Genomic DNA, 21,546 nt, shown 5'->3' with positions numbered 1-21,546 from the left:
GATGAAAATTGGTGAAGAAAGTACTTGTATATTTTGTTTTTATTTATATAAATTGATATATATATGTTGGCAGGTGTATTATATGTATTGTACACAGGTTTAGTACCCGTAGGGGTATTTTTATAATTTTACAGTCCTATTGTGTTGTACGGCCAGTATAGTATAAATACAATGCTTCACTCGACTGAAGCAGGACTTTTGAGGCCTCAACTATGTTGCCTCTTCTTCTTCTTCTTCTTCTTCTTCTTCTTCTTCTTCTTCTTCTTCTTCTTCCTTCTTCCTTTCTTCTTCTCCTTCTTCTCCTGCTCAACATGGTATCAGAGTAGGACTGTCCAGGCCTGGAAAACAACTAGCCGAGGTCTCTCTCCACTGTTGCGTAGAAGCTTAGTCCAGATGCTCGAAGACAAGGAAGAGGAAGTATTCTCTAGTGCTGCTGCTAGTCTCCATTGCCGAGTAGGGTTCTGCTACAAGAAAGCTGACTGTTCAACTTCCTAGCGCAGAAAAGGGTTCTGCTATAAGTTTTTTCTTCTTCTTCCTTCATCCTTTAGCCCTATGTGCTGGTAACTGGAGTTTCTCGACTAAGAAGACTGTAGAAAACCATCCCAGATGTATGAAGGTAGGTTTTGATTTGAAGAGAAGTTCGAGTCCTTGACTGTACTGCCTATTCACAGTTCGGGTGACCTAGGTACTGAACTATTTTTTCTGTTTATAGTTCTTTTCTTGTACGACTGTTGATGTCCCAAAATCTGAGTAGGGACTGTCCCCCTTCCTCCGATTGTGTGTTGCTCTATTCTGCTCGCTAAGGGACTGTTGATGAACCCTAGACCCTAAGTGACTGTTCGGCTTTCCTGGAAAGTGGATATCAGCCGATTAGGTGTGGTGAACCACCACTCATATTGTTGTTCCTACTGTTTTTTTTTTCGACTGAGAAGTTGTATTAAAGTTGTAAAACTGTAGATCTTTCAAACCTAGTTACACTACAAGTGCAGTTCGTATATTGTTCAGTGGACTCCTTCATAGTGTAGGTCATACAACCTAGTACTGCTGCTGCAGTGTTTGTGCTTGGTTCCCTGTGAAACCGAAAATCTGCAAGTGCCTAGTTGTGGACTGTAGCAGCTCTGTAAGACAGTGTGCCTATGGTTTTGTGTACTTCTAAACCTAGAATCATGAATAGTGAAGATTCAGCTACATCCGGAATCTCCACAATGCTGAATGGAATGAGTGGGAACAGTGACCTATCCTTCCCTATGGTTGTTGTTCCTCTTGATGGGTTAAACTACCTAGAGTGGTAAAGGGGGATCAAACTATACAAAACTGCAAGGGGAAAAATAGGCTACATAAATGGAAGAATCAAAGAACCAACTTCTGAAAATGCAGAACATGATAGATGGGATCAGGAGAACAACATGGTTATGTCTTGGCTTTTGATCTCCATGCAACCGCAAATAAGGAAGAACTTCATGTGGGCTGAAACTGCAAATGAGATTTGGGAACATGCAAAATCCACATATTCTGAACTTCGACACTATGCCAAGATTTATCAGCTACAAGCAGCTTCATCTACTTGTAAACAGGGGGAGAGGAGTTTATCAGTTTATTACTCTGACTTGACAACTGTTTGGAAGGAGTTGGACCATTACCAGAATATTGATTGGAAGTGTGATGAAGATGCAAAATTGTACAAGAAACTTGTTTCACAGCAAAGGGTGTTTGCCTTTTTACATGGTCTCAATCCTATCTATGAATCCATCAAAGTACAAATTCTAAGTTCTAAGGATCTTCCTTCAATTCATGAGGTTTATGCTCTTGTCCAGTCTGAAGAGAGTAGAAGAAACTTGATGAACAACACCGGAGGGGATGCAATTGTGTTAGCGGCAAAGGGGGGTTCCTCTACTAGTGGTGGCCCTTCTTTCAAGAGAGGAGATCTCCAAAAGAAAGCAGAAGATAAGAAAAAATTGTGGTGCACTAATTGTTAGAAGCCCCGGCACACCAAAGATACTTGTTGGGATCTCCATGGGAAACCAAAGTGGGCTCAAAATCTACCTAAGAAGCAAGGCTCAGATGTAATTAGAAGACCCGGGCAAAAAGGTACCAAGAAACACCACATGGCCAATATGGTTACTCGGGAGAATCAGCCCTCCACTTCTACTGTGACTCAAACACCACAAAGCCAACATAGCTACTCTGGATCTGACCCAAGGGAGGATATTGTAAACTCCTTCCGTGACCATTTGGACCTTTATGGTAGAGCTATTCGCCAGATGGATGCTTCTCCCACCAACTCTTTTGCATCCACATCAGGTAATCCTGCCACAGCTTTCCATGTTGCTTCTCACGACCTTGACTCTCCATGGATCATTGATTCGGGAGCGTCAAAACACATGACTGGTATGTCTTCTTACTTTCAAACTTATTACCCTCTTTCCGGAAGAGATAAAGTGAGACTAGCTGATGGATCATACACTTTCATAGATGGTCAAGGAACTCTCTCTCTTCCCTTCGGCCTTACTCTTTCTAATGTTCTTCATGTTCCAAAATTTCCTATGAATTTGTTTTCAGTCACTAGTGTTACAAATTCCTTAAACTGTTTTGTGACCTTTTTCCCTTCCTATTGTGTGATTCAGGATTTGGCCTCAAGGAGGACGATTGGTAGGGGATGTATGGTTGATGGACTCTATATGCTGGAGAATACGACTGGCCTTCATGTTACAAAGTCTATGAGTCAGTTTAGAAAGAGTAAAACGTATTTGTGGCATTGTCGTCTGGGTCATTTGTCTTTTGAGTCCTTGAAAGTTGTTTTCCCAGAAATGTGTAAGTCTGTGTCTATTTCTAATTTTTCTTGTCAAATGTGTCAGTTAAGCAAGCATTGTAGAACTCAATTTCCTCAAAGAAATAGTAAATATGAGTTTCCTTTTCACATTGTGCATTCTGATGTGTGGGGCCCTGTTACTTTACCTTCTGAGAGTGGCTACAAGTATTTCATTACCTTCATTGACGATTATTCCAGATACACTTGGGTATATCCAATGCGAACCCGTGAGTAAGTACCAAAAATTATCCAGGATTTTCAGCGGATGGTCTTCACCCAATTTCAGACCGAAATCCAAATATTTCAATCAGACAATGCAAAAGAATTTTTTTATAATGACCTTACGGAGTTCTTTGCTTCACATGGCTCTCTTCATCGGAGCTCTTGTGCCCGCACACCACAACAAAATGGTGTGGCTGAGCGGAAGAACCGGCACCTTCTTGAAATGGCACGGGGTTTACTACTCCACATGAATGTTCCCAAATGATTTTGGCTTGAGGCTGTCCTTTGTTCTACATACCTCATTAGTCGTATGCCCTCTCGTTGGTTAGAGTACAAAGCCACACATCAACTTCTCTTTCCTAAGGCCCCTCTTCTTTCTATTCCTCCTCATGTTTTTGGTTGTCGGTGCTTTGTCCAAAACCTATCTCCCACCTGGGGGAAATTGGACTCTCGTGCTATCCCGTGCATATTTCTTGGCCACTCATTCTCTCAGAAAGGGGATCGTTGCTTTGATCCTGTTTCTCGAAAATTCTATGTCTCCATGGATGTTACATTTTTTGAGGATGAGCCCTTCTTTCCTGTTTCTCCTCAGGGGGAGTGTAGGCATGAGGAGAAACTAGTTCAACTGCCTCTTTTTCCTACTCTTTCTCCTTCTGATCCTCCACCGTCTCCATGGATGTTACATTTTTTGAGGATGAGCCCTTCTTTCCTGTTTCTCCTCAGGGGGAGTGTAGGCATGAGGAGAAACTAGTTCAACTGCCTCTTTTTCCTACTCTTTCTCCTTCTGATCCTCCACCTTTCCGTGTTTTTTCTCGTCGTCGTAAAGGCCAACCAGGTTCAAGTGCTGTGGAGAATCCAGAAGCCGTACCTCAAATGCCATCAAATTCCTTGGGGGAAGATCATACTCACTCAGGTAACTTGACTCCCAACCTCCCTGTTGCTAATGATCTTGACCTTCCCATTGCCCACAGAAAAGGTGTTAGGTCGTGCACCACTAAACACCCCATTTCCAACTTTGTTTCTTATGAGAAAATTTCACATTCATTTCGTGCTTTTCTTACCTCCATTGACAGTATCCTTATTCCCAAGAATGTGGCAGAAGCTCTCTCAGTACCAGAATGGACGAAGGCCATGAAGGAAGAAATTGATGCGCTTCATAAGAATGTCGCGTGGGAACTTGTTGATCTCCCTAAGGGAAATATGTCATAAATTTGCTTAAGGACATTGGAAAGTTTGGGGCTAAACCAGCTGACTCTCCTATTGACCCCAACCACAAGTTAAGTGACAGCCAAGGTGAACCTCTTAAGAATGTGAAGCAATTTCAGAGGCTTGTAGGGAGACTATTGTACCTCTCTATGGCTCGTCCTGACATAGCATATGCTGTTGGTGTCCTCAGCCAATTCATGCATGCACCTAGGTCCACTCATCTTGAAGCAGTGGAGAGAATACTGTGATATGTTAAGAAGTTCCCGGGTGCTAGCTTATTATTCCAGAAACATAAACATTTGAGAGTTGAAATTTACACAGATGTGGATTGGGCTGGATCTCAAAGTGACAGAAGGTCTACTAGTGGTTACTGCACCTTTGTAGGAGGAAACCTTGTTACTTGGAGGAGTAAGAAGCAAACCGTGGTAGTTAGGTCCAGTGCTGAAGCTGAGTACCGTGCAGTGGCACACGGAGTAGCCGAAGGTTTGTGGATAAGGAATTTATTGGGAGAGTTGGGTTTTCCAGTTGGTAAACCCATGACTCTGCTCTGTGACAACAAGGCAGTTATAAGTATCGCTACCAACCCGGTATTACATGATAGAACAAAGCACATTGAAGTTGACAAGCATTTTATCAGAGAGAAAATCATCACAGGCGAAGTATGCACTCCATACATAAGCTTTGAAGCCCAACTAGCAGACATCTTTACAAAAGGGCTAAACCATTCCAGACACCAAGGTCTCTGTGACAAATTGGACATGATTGATATCTATGCCCCAACTTGAGGGGGAGTGTTGACAGGTGTATTATATGTACTGTACATAGGTTTAGTACCCATAGGGGTATTTTTGTAATTTTACAAGCCTATTGTGTTGTACGACCAGTATAGTATAAATACAATGTTGCACTTGACTGAAGCAGGACTTTTGAGGCCACAACTCTGTTGCCTCTTCTTCTTTTTCCTTCTTCTTTTCTTCTTCTCCTTCTTCTCCTGCTCAACAATATATATATTCTTTTAATAATTTATTAAAATTTTCAAAATTAAAATATGATTAGATCAAATTCAAACATCCAACAGCTTTAACAGATTTGAATTTGAATATATGTTTGTAAAATCCGATCGGATCGGATCTACTATTTATATTATCGGATCAGAAGGGATATATACCACGATTTGAATCCTATATGATCCATTTGCTTTAATAGGTAAAGTTTCGTTGATAAAAGAGGTTGTATAAATAAATAAATAAATAAAGTCTTTATTCAAAAAAGAAGAAACAAAGTATATTTTCTAAATACATGATGTATAGACAACCAGCTCCTCAACAACTCAACGGCCCTATAGATCAGCACAGAATCTGGTAAAGCTGTTTGCTCAAAATTCCTCAAGTCTCGAGTTCTCTCTGACCAAATGGCCCACAAGACACCTAAAGGGACTGCTGGCCAGCATACTCTCCCTTTCCTTGACAAGCCCGCGACACCCCAACACCCATAGGTGAATTCATGAAGCGGGTCGCCACAAACAATGCTAAGAGCTACCCAAGCCAAAGATGGAAAGATTTTAAATTTCCTACAATAATTACTATTTATTTTTTTCTATTTTAATATTTTATAAATGAAATATGGGCAGTGACAACCCCTCTTAATTTTTACTGTGTGACAAATACCCCTAATCTGTTAAGTCAGAATGCATTAAATTATCAAAATATCCACTTAAACCCTTTTTTTTTTATTTCTTTTCATTATCCTTAACCTAATCTAATCTTCATATTTCCTTCCTTATCTTTGTTGCTCACCGATCACTATTTTTCTCCCCTTCCCTTGTTTTTACCTCTACTCCTTTGGTGCTGATCACCACTTAGCATCAACATTCATCACCGGTTACCCCCACACAAATGGTCGAATAGGACAATCAAAAGACTTGCAATGATAGTCTCTTTTTAAGATAACAGAGACCAAAATGATACCTTTTACGAAGAAATGGCTGAATGACACGACTAACAGAAATCACTAGTATTGAACAAATCAATCGATGTCATTCGTTCAAATAAATAAGAAAGAGTAATTTGGGGATTTAAAATTTAGACAATCGAATGATTTTTTTTTTTGAAGTTAATGGATGGAATGCCACTGAAAGGGGTATTTGTCTAACGGCTAAAATACAGAAGAGTCTTTGTGGCAAATTAAAATACAGGAGGATCTTTGTCAATGACCCCAATAATACAAAAAGGTCTACAAAAATAACTGCCACGTCAACAAAACCATTCATATAACACTGCCCAAGTCACAATGAGACAAAAAGGTATTTATTAATTTTGTCTTTTTGACGAACACACCTAAGCACGGATTTTTTTGCAAATACATTGTAATGATGAGATCGTAAGGTTTTTATTTGTTTTGTCCTTTTGTGATTTTACGCACAGCTCCTCCTGCCCATGCCAGTCGGCGCTCGGCTATTTCTTTTTGTTTCATGCGGTATTTTAAAGGTAAATTTCTGAAACCTCCTCTAATTTGTTTGCCGTTGCTAAAACTTCTTTTGTTAATTGCAATCACCTCCCCAACTTTTTGATACAATTTCTCTATGTTACAATTCTTTCATAAATAACAAACAAATGTCGAAATTATATATATACAATTAAACAAAAAAAAGGAGAAATCACAGCTTTTATTTTTGAGCGTTGATATAAAAGGCCATTTTGAAAAACAAATCAAATTTAAAAAAAATCTATATAATAAAAAATAATATTTAGAACATTTCCATGCCTCTCTTTGGAGAATTATAACAAAGGGATCAACTTACTGCGAGGTTGTTACAAATTTACAATTACCAAACTCCGCGGGAGATTTCAGCAGCAATTTACCGGTTTACCCTATTGTAAAAGTTATAGGACGACCGACGACCCATCAAAAAGCCTCTGGACTCTGCTCCTCTCCAATTAACAACAAACTTCGGTAGTTACGAGGGCCACGGTCAAGAATAAAACCCAGATCTATCTCTCCCTCTCTCTCTTTCCCCTCTCTTCAGAATAAGTAGCCACGTGGCATATTAAAAACCATTCTTTCGGGCCTGGCCTGAATATCTGTTTCACCAAAACAGATTTACCGAGTTTTGGATGATGTGGCAACATCACTGGACCCAAATTTTACAGGTTTATTCAGTTACATGACGAAGCTGACGTGTCACGTGGTCATGAATTTGTCCACTTGGGACCACAGAACTCGTTTCTCTTCTGAGTGAACTCGGTGAGATTGGATCCTACATGGGAGTTGAGATCTACTTATAGGTGGGTATGTAGGATGTACATCTCGACCGTAGCCTACGGCCCAAAACAAGAAACCATATTTGCAAGTTGGTAGTTGGGCCCGACTGATGCGAACTGTGATTGCTCCGATTGATTAAATCTACGACCACTTGGTATGATAAAGACAAGTATTATGACAAGTAGAATAGTATCGAAACATCGATACTTTTCCCTTTACATGGATCAAGTCAATGAGTCGTCTCTGAGACACTCTTGACTCTTCTTCTCGGATCTCCACTCCTACTCTCCCCTCGGCGCATGTTAGATCTCATCTCCCTCTCTCGCTCATCTCCACTCTCTATCCCTCCCTCCAAAGACAGTGAGACACCCAAACTCTTATCTTCTGTCTCCCATCTACCCACCACCACCACATGACACAGAAGGGCGTAGTTTAGCAGCTTCAGACCCCAACCCCAAGACAGCCATGGATCCCACACGGAAAAAGCACCCAAAACCAAAATCCAGCAGCAGCAGCACCACCACCACCCACAGCCACAACAAGCCCCTCCCCACAACCCAAGGTCCCATTCCTTCCTCCACACTCAACAAAATCACCGCCCTCTACTACTCCAGATGGAATGCAAACCACAAAGCCCATCCACCCTCAAAACCCGCAGATCCACCTCCTCGTGTCGACATCCATTTGCAGGCTAAAGCCTTGACACTCTCCGCCAATGCCGACTCCTTCGACGGGTCTCTCCTTAAAAATAACCACCCCCTCCACCAACATGACCAAAAGCCCCGCCACCACCACCACCATCACCAACAACAACAACAACAACAACGGCAACGGCAACGGCAACGGCAACAGAACGATAATCTGTCGACGGAGATGGAAAAGAAACAGATTAAAGAGGCGAAAGAGAAAAACAAGGTAACATCCAAAGAAAAAGATGATCCCAGGAGGCCTTCGATTTCTCTCACGACCGGCAGGAGGAGGTCCTTCTGTGATTCAAAGATTGAGATGAGCGACTTCTTATCTGGTGTTGGGGCCAAGGTCGTCGCCATGGACATGCCACCATTTATGCAGATCCATGCCGTGAGCTATGCGCGGAAGGTGTATGATAGCTTAGAGAAGTTCACTTCCAAGACCTTGGCTTGTACTCTCAAGAAGGTAAGTGATAAACAGTACTGGATTCGATCTAGATTGAGTGTGTATTGTTGGTGGGGATTGGTTGATCTTGACGGCAATCGTGTGGTGTATGTATTTTGATGTTGCAGGAATTTGATGGGGTGTATGGACCTGCGTGGCACTGCATCGTGGGGACCAGTTTTGGGTCCTTTGTGACCCATTCAGTGGGTGGGTTTTTGTACTTCTCCATGGATCATAAGTTGTATATCCTCTTGTTTAAGACCACTGTACAGAGAGCTGATTGAATGTGATTGATATGTGAGAGAATTGGAGAGTAGGCCTAAAATCATAGAAAAAGCAAAAGCTATAAAGTATTGTCTCTTTTGATATTTGTATATGCATATTTATTTCTGCTCTATAAATTGGAGGGGGTTTTCTTTGTTCCATTGCTCATTCTTCTAAATTCTATTCCCAATCTCATATTGTGAAATTCCTTATTTTGGACCAACCCCATTTTATTATACATGTTTTATTGTGATATTATGTGATTCAAATTGATCTAGAAGTGTGTGTAATGGGATTAAGAGAGACAAGTTAATTGGGAATTAAGATTGCTTCAATTCGCTAGATTTCCTTTTAATACTTGGTGGAGATTTTAGGAGAAACTAGAAACCTCCAACTGATCCCAATTCAATGAGAGAACAGAGTAAGAGTGTTTTCACAAATTAGTATTAGCTTTTACTCTTCTATCTTTCCAAAATTTCTACAATAAATCTACTTTTTGCAACTTCTCCAGGTGAGAGTGGTGACTGCCGACTGCGTACTTGACCCTTTTTCTTTCTTTTTCCTTGGTTATGTAAATGTATGAATTAGTACTCTGTTTCTGTCAAGTGTCAAGCAGACCGATTTTCTATATTCTTGCTGTGAGAGCTCGAGGAGTAACTGACTGACACTCAACTACAAATATCCTAGGATAAATATTTCAAACGAAACTTCATGGAAAAGCAACAAGAAAACAACATACAGAACATGGAAGAGATGACAGCGGAATCTGAAGTCTGAACACCACATCATCAGGTTCCAAGATTAAAATCCTAGGCCTAGATCACCTTCCTCTTTAAGATCAATCTCTAAAACCTCCCTAAACCAGCTCGGGGGCATAGATGATGATGATGATGATGTTATGGGTCTTTGGGAGACATATGGTTAATGACTTTGTACTCGTCACAAGAAAGGAAAGCTATACATATAGGCGGCTGAAGGTTAAGTACCCTTGAAGGGCTGATAATGGCCACCGAGATGGACATTGGGAGTATTGTATTTGAAAATGATGCTTAATGGTTCAAGTGTTAAAACTCGGCGAGGCCACTATTAATATGGCCGAAGCCTGGGCAGCTTAGGAAACTCATAATTTAGCCTTAAATTTCAAAGACACCCGTATCTATAGAGGGGACTCCAAACTTGTCATCTCTTGCTTGCTAACGAATCTCGATCGCCTTTGGAGCATAAAGAGCATCGTTGAAGACTGCCGAATCAGGCAGCTGACTGGATAGCCCATTAAGCCCAATCTTTTCCTCCATGTTTCTTAAATTTTAATTTGCAAGATCTCCCTTTTCCTTTGGATTTTATTTGTAATTTGTAATTGTGATCTCCCTTTTGGATCTATCAAAAAAAAGTGTTAAAATTCGGCTACTTTTGTTCCACCACGACGGGCAATTGCCGACTGTTTTTTTAGTGCAGAGCTATTCTCCAGAGGTACCCAAGTTACCCTGTTCAAATCATAATATAAAATGTAATATGGTGGATCACAAATTGGTCGCCTATGGGCTTAATCATATGGGTTTTTTTTTTCCTGGAACCAAGGACTGCTTGTAACCGAGTAATTTTGCAATGAACTGAGCCTTAGGGCTATTGAAAAGAGATAAAATAAGGTTTGATAACAACCCACTTTATCCAGAAGAATGGACCACTGCAATGCAGCATCTTGATAGTGTTTGTGGTATTCTCTTTTTCTCGAGTTAGGGCAATAAATTATTTTGAGGCCATACCCAATGTTATTGTTTCCAGTCATTTGGGTTCTTAGGAGGGATAGATTGAATATGTTCTGGTCCCAGCCATTTGGGGTCTTGGGAGGGATAGATTGGATATGGTCCTAATCTTTGGCATTTTTATTTTGTACAAAATGGTCGCTCTCGTACTCAAATCTGTATTTTCACACTTGTTCACCTAAGAATTTACCAATACTCCAAGTAATGGCCCCTTAGATGGTTTTTTAACTTGAATCAAGACACAATTCCAACTCCTGAGAGGCTAGCACACAATGACACATAGTTGGAGTCCAGATTTGCAATGTAAACATGCTCTGTACTTGTGTGTTCCCGGGGCCTAAACCGTGGAGACAACAATCATGTTGTGATATGCAGCTATAAATTATGTTGGAAGTTATATCGATAACATCTTTATGGCTAGAAAATCTGGTTTTACATATTTGAGGGAAAAACTTTTTGAGGGCTTTGTTTTCTTATATAAACTAAATAGGAATTCCCATGCATCTGCACTGATGCACAGGCACGAGTAGAAAACAAGAATTAGAAAAAATAAAAAATTTATTTAATTTTTAATTTTTATATGTAATAAATTAATATAAATATAATATATTAAATTTATTATATATATATATATAAATTCATATATAGTATAATATATAGAATATATATTTTTATAATTTTAAATATAATTATATAAAAATTAATAAATATTATAATATAATCATATTCGGATTTTAATAAAGTCAGAAGGGGTTAAATCCGAATCCAATCCAATTATTAATCAGATATAAATTGTAACATCCAGATCCAATCTGATTACATAAATACATTATCTGAAACCAAAATAATCAAATTGGATGTAGAATCAGGTATTATTTACAAGCCTAATAGCAATTGGACATATGGTAGAAAAAACATAAAAGGAATCAAAACATGAAAAAAGTTGAGAGGAATGACAGGCCTAATCTCATGTGTGAACTGAATTTTATTTTATTTTTTGAAAAAGACAAATCAAATAATAAGGGGAGCCACATAATCATCTCCTTCCTATAATATATAAGCATAGATATTAGGTTGTATCCACTGAAAATGGAAAGGCATATATATCACTCAACTCCAAAAATAACCTTGAGATAAGTCTATCATTGATTATTTGATGACTCATCTTTTTCTTAGGTGGACCCAGGCTATATATTGTAGGATACTGTTGGATCCAAGAAGCTCCAATCCAGCTGAGTTCATTCACTATTGATCATTTATCTGCATGAGTGTTTCATAACCAAGGTTCAAAGCGCAGAGGCGTATCGGTACTTAGATTAATACGGAAATAGAGTTTTTTTTTTAGTTTTTTTTTTTTTTTAAATTTTGGTTTTTGAGAGTAAAAATAGGGTTCTTTTTATTAAAAAAGGGTGGGATTTTAAGTGTTTCGGGACCCAAAAGATATGATACGGGGTGTATCATATAAATACTTTGAACCTTGTTCATAAACAGCAATGAGATTACCCCAAATCAAAGGGTGGTCCACATCAGAGTAAGAAGGAAACTTAACAGTGAACAAGAAGTTAATAGAGTCTAATTAAAGCTGTAATCTATTCTGTCATTGGAATTTGTGGTGAAGTCTTCTTCTGAATCTGTCATGTAGGGGTGTCAATGGACTGGTTTTGGATTGAACCCTGTTCAAATTAAAATCAATTTGGACGGATTGAATGGACCAACAAGACATATTGATTTGGACCAATTCAGACTTAATGATCTGAAGTATTTATTGGATTGGATTGGACCTGGCCCATCCATATTGAATTTATATTGGATTGGGTTGGATTGAACCAATATCTGGTCCATCGATAGAAGATAAGAATATAGGTGTCAATGTACCAGGTTTGAGTTAGAATTAATTTAAATTAAAACAAATTTGAACAAATTAGATCGGCCAGATATTAATTTGATCCAAAATATTCATTGGATTTGATTGAACCTGATCCATTTATAATGGACTTACATTGAACTGAATTGGATTTGGTTGGACCAAATCCAGTCCAATTGACACCCCTACTGTCATGGACTGCCTTTTCATGTGGGTTCTTCTCATTGGTAGGTAGTAGGAAACACTCATATAGGTAAAAGACCAAAAAGAACTTACTGATGACCCAATAGCATGGTTTTTAAAAATGAACCGGTGATCGAATCGGTCAGGGGTCTGTTACCGGTTCGAATAGTCCAACCGTTCGACCTGAACGACTGGCCCGTTCTGACAAAAAAAAAATTGGAAAATGGTCAAAACCGTTCAAACAGTTAACCAGCTGATTCAGCAATTTGCTGACCAAAATCAACGATTTTAAGGAAAAAAACGGTTTTGAAGAAAAATGGAATCGATCAAGTGACCGTTTCCCAATTTTTCCGGTTCGACCATCCGGTTCGGTCCGGTTTTGAAAACAGTGCCCAATATTTCAGTTGGTCATTGAGCAATTAGCATTCTTTCGTAGTTGGAAGATGGCTTCACTCGGTTGAGTTGAATATTAAAATTCCAGTTACTGAATTCATTTTAAAATTTAAACAAGGGATTGAATTAACGCTATGAATTACCAAAGCTTTATTTGGTATTAATGCAGTTTTTTAAGACAACAACGATGTCTTTAAATTCGTTAAAATACATATTTGTACCGTACATATTTGTATTGTATTCCTTGCAAGCTGAGCCTTAAGTTTTATATACACTTAATATTATTTGGTGCCATTTAAGCCATATAGGTAAAAAGGAAAAAAACGTTTTCTTCATTCAAGAAGCTGTTTGCACAGAACCCAAGTATAAATGTTACTTAAAATTGTTTGAAAAAAATACTTGATAAATGCAAGATGCCAACCGGTTGGTTGGTAAAGTACCCTGATGATTGTAACGGAGACTTGAGATTGAATCGCATTTGCACCTGAGTTGATAGGGGTTTTGGGTTTGGGGATGTACTACCCCCGTTATTTATCTCCTTAGAGCAAAAAAAAAAAAAAAAGCATTTAAAAAACGTCCAACTGAATATAAAAAAAAAGCAGAAGAGAAGATAAAACACCTACATGCATGGTGATGTGAATCTGATAAAACACCTGCATAGTGATGCTAATCAAAGAATAAACACTGAAAAAACGAAAATAATACCAAACACATACTGACATACAAATTCATTTCATTGCATTGGGGCTTGGCCTGGCCAGTTCACTGGGCAAATTGATTAATGTTTTAATAATCACATAGTTGATTTGAAGGGAAATTAGGATTACCTAATAAGCATAGGGCATAGATAAGGTTGGTCCGATTTACTATTTTCTAGGTCTAAACCTAGCCAATATAAAGTTCTCTCAGCTAGGACTCTCAGCCCGAGCGAGCAGGCTTGGACGAGGAATGTTCTAAGGCCTATTTTTGCTTGCAAGTTTCAGAAATAACATAAAACTTCAAAACAGGGGATAGGGAGCTACCCATTAGGCCAAAATGAATTCAGAACATGGAACCTAGTTCTAGAGTTATTTTTGTAAACCCAAACTAGCTTTCTCAACCTAAAAAATTGAGCCACTGTGATAGTAATAAAATCAAAGAATCTCATAAAGAAATCATCTGATATCTTGGATAATCTGTAAATGAATTTCCTGGTCTCACCCTGATAAAGGAAGATTTGGCCCGATCTCGCAATCACGCCACGTGGCAAAAAATAAATTGCTCGGCACTTAAAGCAACGTACCCAGGGTGCAAACACCAAAGGGAAGAAACCAGCAGTCTGAATTCCCCTCGAGGAGACCGAACTCCCTTCGAGGAGCCCGAACTCCCTACGAGGAGCCCGACCTCCCTACTAAGAGCTCGAACCCCCTACGAGGAGCCCGAACTCTCCCTTTGACCCCGAGCCACACAAAGCAATGACCCGAACTAGCCCGCCTCATGGTAGTTCGGGACACTCCCCTATCCTAACTCAAGACTTCGCCTCGCACACCGCTCCAGCACTTCGGCTCCAGAACACCGAACTAGACAAACCACACCGTACCTGACACCGAAGGAGTCCATATCCAGGGGCGGCGCACCTGACTAACTTGGGATCTGACGCTTGACAGCCGCACTTCAACGGCCACCTACCACCGTCACCTGCCACCGCCATCTCTAATTACAGAGACGGCTCCGACAAAAAGAGTAGTGGCGGTTCTGCCCCAGCAGAGGTGATGACACCCGAACTGGCAGAAGCACGGAAGTAATCATACCCGACCTGACAGAAGCCTAGGAGTGAGTGCGCGAGGTGGTTATAAAAGGCTCTCTACCCCCCAAGTACAAGGTATGCAAACTTTGCGCTATCTGGTCTTATCTTGCCTTTGAAGGATTCTAACTTGAGCTTCGAAGCCTTTATTATCGGGTTCCCCCCGGAGCTCCATCATCTTCTCCGTTTCAGGTTCCCTGCTACTCAGTTCAGAGGCAAGGTCGTTGACAGCTAAGACCGGCCGGATTGCGCACCATCAATTGGCGCCGTCCGTGGGAACGCTTCAAAAAGCCTCCCTCCAAACTCTCATAACCTCTTTCCTTCAAAAAACCCAACACTCATGGATTCTTCCAGCAACGCCGGACGTGGCACGGAGACAAACACCACCGGGGAACAACTTCAAGTCCCCGTGGTGTGCGTTGGATAGTTCACCATCCCCCTCTCGGTGGATGGGATCCCCAGCTTGAATGCGCCACAAGCAGTGGCGCCCGTAAACCTTCCTGCCATGAGCATCCCCTTTCCTCCCCATATTGAGACAACCTTCACTGAACCAATTGCCGTCCCCCTGGCAGCCAGCCAAAACCGGTTGGACGACCTGATGCAGTGCATGCGGGCAATGCAAGCCCAAATGCAACAGTTCCAGCAACACCAGCTTCATCAGCACCAAGTACTGCACAACATCTCCCAGTATCACTATCAACAGCAGTTCCCCCAACTGCCGCTGAACCAACCACTACTTCCACCTCGGCACCCTGCTCCGAGGCCGGTTAAGGCCTCCCCACAGGATGGACGCCCCCACCAGGGAAAGGCCTCCCGGCCCCAGAACCCCCCTAACAGCTAGGCCTCGTCCCCAGGCCGAAGAGAGAGAAAAATCATCCCCGCCTCGCAGCTCGCAGGCGGGTCAGGAACCTCGCCCGCAAGATCGGCACCTTGGCGCTCCAAGCCCTAGTTCCCGCTCACGGAAAACCGATTCGGCGCCCTGGCAGCAGACTACCAGCATTCCGGGCCCATCGAGCTCGGCAACACAGAGGCCAGCAGCGCCAGTACCAGGCCCACTCAACAACGAAGGCGCCGGCGAAATCGCCGAACCGCCACCCGTGTCCTGTCAGAGCTCAGAGGCAAGGAAGAGACGAGCTCGGACGAGGTAGGAGCTGCCCCGATTCTCTCAGTTCCTTCCCCCCTCGCATCAGAACTCCTGGCGGTCCCCTTGCCCAGGGATTTCAAACTCCCACCTTTGGACAAGTATGATGGGTCCTTCGACCCCAACGACCACGTTGATGCTTTCCAGTCCCAAATGCACCTCGCCAGGGCTAGTGAAACGTTCATGTGCGTGACCTTCACCACCACCTTCAGGGGGGTAGCCCGCACTTGGTACAGGAACCTGGCCCCCGGGTCGATAAAATGCTGGGCCCAGTTCGTGCAGGTCTTCACCGCACACTTTGTCACCAGCAAACGGTGACCCAGAACAGAGGAAAGCATCTTCGGAGTAGTCCAGAGGGAAGGAGAATCCATCCGGGGCTACATCAAGCGATTCAATGAAGCATGCTTACAGAAACCGCGGTTAGACCCCGCGGTGCAGCTCGCGGCCGCCAAGAGAGGAGTAACGCACAAATAGTTCAAGTGGCACATGGTAGCTAACTAGCCCGCTGCCGCCAAGAGAGGAGTAACGCACAAATAGTTCAAGTGGCACATGGTAGCTAACTAGCCCGCAACCATGGCCGAATTCCTCAAGCTCGCGGACAAGTTCATGAGGACAGAGGAAGAAATCAACCAACGAATCGAAAGCGGGAATGAGAAAAGAAAGAGGGAAGGTGAGCCCTCCAACCCAGTCGACAGAAAAAACCCGGCCCGAGAGCCGAAGCCGAACCAGTCGTTCCGGGCTCCCCTAGCAGTTTGGACGGATTACACGCCGTTAAACGCGAGGCGGACCGAGATCTTAATGACAATCAAGGACGCCCCATACGTTAAGTGACCACCTCGCCTAAAGGGAAATCCGAACGAGAGAAATAAGAATTTGTATTGTAGTTTCCATAGAGACCACGGTCATAGTACCGAACAGTGTAATAATCTCCGGGACGAGATAGAGGGACTCATCCGTCGCGGATACTTAAGAAATTTTGTACAGCATAACAATAATAATAATAAGGCAGGTCGGCAAGGGGAGCACGAAAAGGATGCCCCCGAATCTAGCAGCAGACCTGCTGAACCGTTGCGGCGACAGCCTCCAGAAGAGAGGCCAGTTCGGGGAACCATCCATATAATTGTGGGAGGTTCGGTGGTAGCAGGGTGTACCTCGGCAGCAGCCCGGACTTCAGTTCGCGAAGCGGCCCTCGAGGAACGGAACCCCCCAAAAAGACCGAAAACCGAAGAACCAATCTTCTTCACGGAAGATGACGCACGAGGGGTCCACTACCCCCATGATGACGCACTTGTCATTAAACTAAGGATCAGCGACTTTGAGGTCAGACGCGTACTCGTAGATTCGGGCAGCTCAGTGGACATCCTCTTCAAATCAGCATTTGACCAGCTACAGTTACAGAGGAGCGAGCTGAAGCCCGCGAACACTCCTCTAGTGGGTTTCAGCGGAGAGGAAGTTAGGCCCCTCGGAAAAATAACAGTACCTGTGGAAGTTGACACATGGCCTTGTGCGGTCAGACTCAACCATGATTTCCTGGTGGTTGCGACCCCCTCCCCATACAATGCCATAATAGGGTGGCCAATCACGCATATCCTGCGGACGGTGGTCTCCACCTACTATTTGGCCATGAAGTTCCCTACAGACTTCGGTGTGGGGGTAGCGCGGGGTGACTAGCTAGAGTCCCGCAAGTGTTATGTTGCCGCCCTGAAGGAAAAAACCAAGGTGGCTGATGACCTTGAACTGGAGCGGCCTACAGAGCAAGGCGAGGAACGAGCTTCGCCCACAGAGGAAACGGTTGCAGTCCCGACTTCGGCTACAGACCCAGCTCGCACACTACAGATCGGTGCTTCCGTCGAGGAACCCCTACGAACCGAACTGGTGAGTTTTTTACTTCAAAATTTAGATATTTTTGCCTGGTCCGCGACCGACATGCCCGGTATTAGCCCCGACCTGATAACTCACAAACTTAATACTGACCCTGTAGTCAGACCCGTTAGACAGAAGAAACGCAACTTAGCCCCAGAGCGTTGGAGGGCGGGCGACGAGGAGGTCGAGAAGCTCCTCGCAGCAGACTTCATAAGGGAAGTCCATTACCCGAGCTGGGTAGCCAACCCAGTGCTGGTGAAAAAGGCAAACGACAAACGGCAAGTGGCGCATGTGCGTCTTCTACACCGACCTGAACCGAGCTTGCCCGAAAGATTGCTTCCCCCTCCCCAGGATTGACCGCCTAGTGGACGCGACCTCGGGACATGAGTTGCTAAGCTTCCTAGACGCCTACTCAGGCTACAACCAAATCAGGATGGACCAGTCCGATGAGGAAAAAACCAGCTTCATAACCGAGTTCGGCCTGTACTGCTACAAGGTCATGCCCTTCGGATTAAAAAATGCCGGGGCAACCTTCCAAAGACTTGTAAATAGGCTGTTTCGGTCCTTAATTGGCACGAAGATAGAATTTTATGTAGATGACATGGTCGTCAAGACACAATTTTAACAGGAATTAATACAAGACTTAGATTCTGTCTTCCAAATCCTGCGTCAATTTAGCATGAAGCTGAACCCTAACAAATGTGTCTTTGGTGTCACCTCGGGCAAGTTCCTAGGGTACATTGTCAACCGGCGCGGTATTGAGGCCAACCCGGACAAGATAAAAGCCATCCTAGATATGAGACCACCCCAGAAAGTAAAAGAAGTTCAGAGGCTAAACGGCCGTATAGCCGCTCTAAGCCGCTTCATGTCCAAATTAGCAGACCGCTGCCTACCCTTCTTCAAAGCAATAAAAGGCAAAGGGTTCGAATGGACCCAAGACTGTCAGCTCGCGTTTGACGAGCTAAAAAGTTACCTCGCTAGTGTGCCAACCTTAGCCCGGCCCGAGGAGAGCGAAGTCTTAGAACTGTACCTCTCGGCAAGCGACGAGGTGGTTAGTTTGGTACTAATAAAAGCAGTAGACCGGGTCCAGCGACCCATCTATTATGTTAGTAAAGTTTTGCAGGGAGCAGAGACAAGGTACTCGCAGATAGAAAAGCTAGCATACGCACTGGTGATAGCAGCTCGGAAACTCCGCCCGTACTTCTAGGCTCACACCGTCATCGTCCTGATTGACAAACCTCTGAGGCAAGTTTTACTCAAACCCGAGGTTTCCGGTCGACTGACGAAATGGGCCATCGAACTCAGTGAGTATGACCTCCAGTACAAGCCAAGAACTGCTATTAAGGCCCAAGCCTTGGCAGATTTTATCGCCGAGTGCACGTTTAGCCTCGAAGCCCCTGAGCTAGTCGAGCCCGAGATCCCTAGTTCAGGCGAGCTCGGAGCTCCCAAGCCAATAGAGTCCGAACCCCGTGAAGCAGCAGCCAGTGTAGCATCTCTCCTAGTTAGGCCAAACGCGAATTGGGATGAGGAGCCCTGGATCCTTCACGTAGATGGCTCCTCGAACCAGCAGGGCAGCGGGGCTGGAATAGTGCTACGCGGCCCGAGCGGAATAAAATTGGAATACGTACTACGCTTTGAGTTCGCGGCATCCAACAACGAGGCGGAGTACGAGGCACTGATAGCCGAGCTGAACCTAGCACACAGGGTCGGAGCAAAGCACGTAGTTCTCTGCAGTGATTCCCAGCTCGTGATCAACCAAGTTATAGGCGTGTACAAAGCATGCGAGCTTACTATGATTGCATACTTGGCAAAAGTAAAAGAGGCTCTGCTCAACTTCCAGTCACACTTCATCAGGCAAATCCCGAGGTCAGAGAACACTAAGGCCGATGCCTTGTCCCGTCTAGCCAGCACGAGTCACAACGCCATGAGAACTGTGTACATGGAGGACTTACCTCGGCCCAGCATTCTCGATGGGGCAGAAGAGGTCGCTCTCGTCCTTGAAGCAGAGCCGAGCTGGATCGACCCACTCGCGAGCTTCCTGCTAGATGGAACCCTCCCTGCGGACCGCAATGCAGCCAAGAGGGTGCAGCGCCAGACAGCCAAATACGTCATAATAGACGAACGGTTGTATTGACGATCCTACATGCTCCCCTACCTGCGTTGCTTGCGACCTGTTGAAGCCGAGCTCGTACTCCGCGACCCTCATGAAGGCTTGTGTGGCAGACACCTGGGGGGCAGATCCCTCGCTCAAAAGGCACTTTGACAAGGATACTACTGGCCAATGATGAAGGCAGAGGCCGTCAAGCTCGTCAGAAAATGCGACAAGTGTCAGAAGCATGCCAATATCTACCATCAGCCTGCTGCCGACCTCAAGTACCTCACCAGTCCATGGCCCTTTGCACAATGGGGCATTGACCTTCTGGAGCCATTCCCGCTAGCAACAGGTGGGAAAAAATTCCTAGTGGTGGTAGTAGATTACTTCACAAAGTGGAAAAAAATTCCTAGTGGTGGTAGTTACAGCCCGAAACATACAAAACTTCTTTTGGAAGAACATAGTATGTCGCTTCGGGCTACCTCGGGTACTGATCTCCGACAACGGCAAACAGTTCGAGGATATCAAGTTACAAGAATGGTGCCAAAATATGGGAATTCGTCAGAACTTCACGTCGGTCGCACACCCGCAGGCAAACAGTCAGACAGAAGTAATGAACAGAGCCATCCTCCGCGGACTGAAAGCACGACTAGACTGAGCTAAAGGGTTGTGGGCGGACGAGCTACCAAGTGTCCTGTGGGCTCACCTAACCACGAAAAAAACCGCTACAGGAGAGACCCCCTTTAACCTCACCTACGGCACCGAAGCGGTAATTCCGGCGGAAATCGAAGTACCTACACTGCGACTAGAAACACACGACGAGCAGACAAACGGAGATGAGTTACGCACCAACCTTGACCTACTGGATGAGGTAAGAGACCTCGCACACATCCGAATTGCGGCCTACCAGCAAAAGGTAGCTCGGTACTATAACGCCAGAGTAAAGAATAGGAGCTTCCGCGTTGGCGACTTGGTTCTCCGTAAGATCATGGTACCCGAACCCGGCGTGGGAAAACTCGGACCAAATTGGGAAGGACCCTACAGAGTAAAGAAAAGCAATCAAGGGGGGCATGCGAGCTTGAAACCTTAGAGGGTAAGCAAGTACCCCGAGCATGGAACATCGTCAACCTAGGGCGATACTACCTATAGACCACCAAGCAAAGTGGATAAAATCACCACCAAAACAGGCCGCGCGAGTGCGGTAACCCGAACAGGAAACAGATCGGACATATGATTAGTTTGGAAAAATATGCTCAGTTCGGGAGAAAGAACAACCAACACTTAACCAAAAGTCATTCCATTTCAAAAGTAAGGTAGTACATTTAAAAAAAAATTTACAAGCCTGGAGCTATTTCTTCATTATCAGAAGGCACTTCAACAATACCCGAAGGCCCCGCCTCGCCCTCGGAGTCTGGCTCACCGTCAGCAGGATTGGCCATCTCCTGAGTTATGCGCGAAGTGGATATGGCGCTAATATCGAGCTCGGGGTACGTATTCCGGATCATCCATCGGCTTAGTTTAAAACCCCTCTTGTATGAATCCCCCATCAGATCATCAAAGCCCGGCGA

General features: G+C 43.8%; 1 protein-coding gene across 1 annotated transcript; it reads left to right on the top strand.

The window, feature by feature from the left end:
- Window positions 1-7,792: 7,792 nt before the first annotated feature.
- LOC104608025 (uncharacterized) lies at window positions 7,793-9,057 on the top strand. The gene is made up of 2 exons (XM_010273868.3): window positions 7,793-8,653; window positions 8,761-9,057. Exons 1-2 carry the CDS (start codon window positions 7,964-7,966, stop codon window positions 8,914-8,916), a joined length of 846 nt encoding a protein of 281 aa, XP_010272170.1. The 5' UTR covers window positions 7,793-7,963; the 3' UTR covers window positions 8,917-9,057.
- The last annotated feature ends 12,489 nt before the right edge of the window (window positions 9,058-21,546 follow it).

This window comes from Nelumbo nucifera, chromosome 4, assembly GCF_055504915.1.
Source record: "Nelumbo nucifera cultivar China Antique chromosome 4, China Antique-T2T, whole genome shotgun sequence".
NCBI classification, from domain to species: Eukaryota; Viridiplantae; Streptophyta; class Magnoliopsida; order Proteales; family Nelumbonaceae; genus Nelumbo; species Nelumbo nucifera.
Note: the sequence above shows the minus strand (reverse complement) of the source record. Positions and strands in the feature narration are given on the sequence as shown.

Excerpts from the sequence above, each read along its gene's own strand:
- LOC104608025 (XM_010273868.3), top strand. The coding sequence starts at position 7,964 with ATGGATCCCACACGGAAAAAGCACCCAAAACCAAAATCCAGCAGCAGC. Across the intron at positions 8,654-8,760 it reads TGGCTTGTACTCTCAAGAAG|GAATTTGATGGGGTGTATGG; the intron begins GTAAGTGATAAA and ends TTGATGTTGCAG.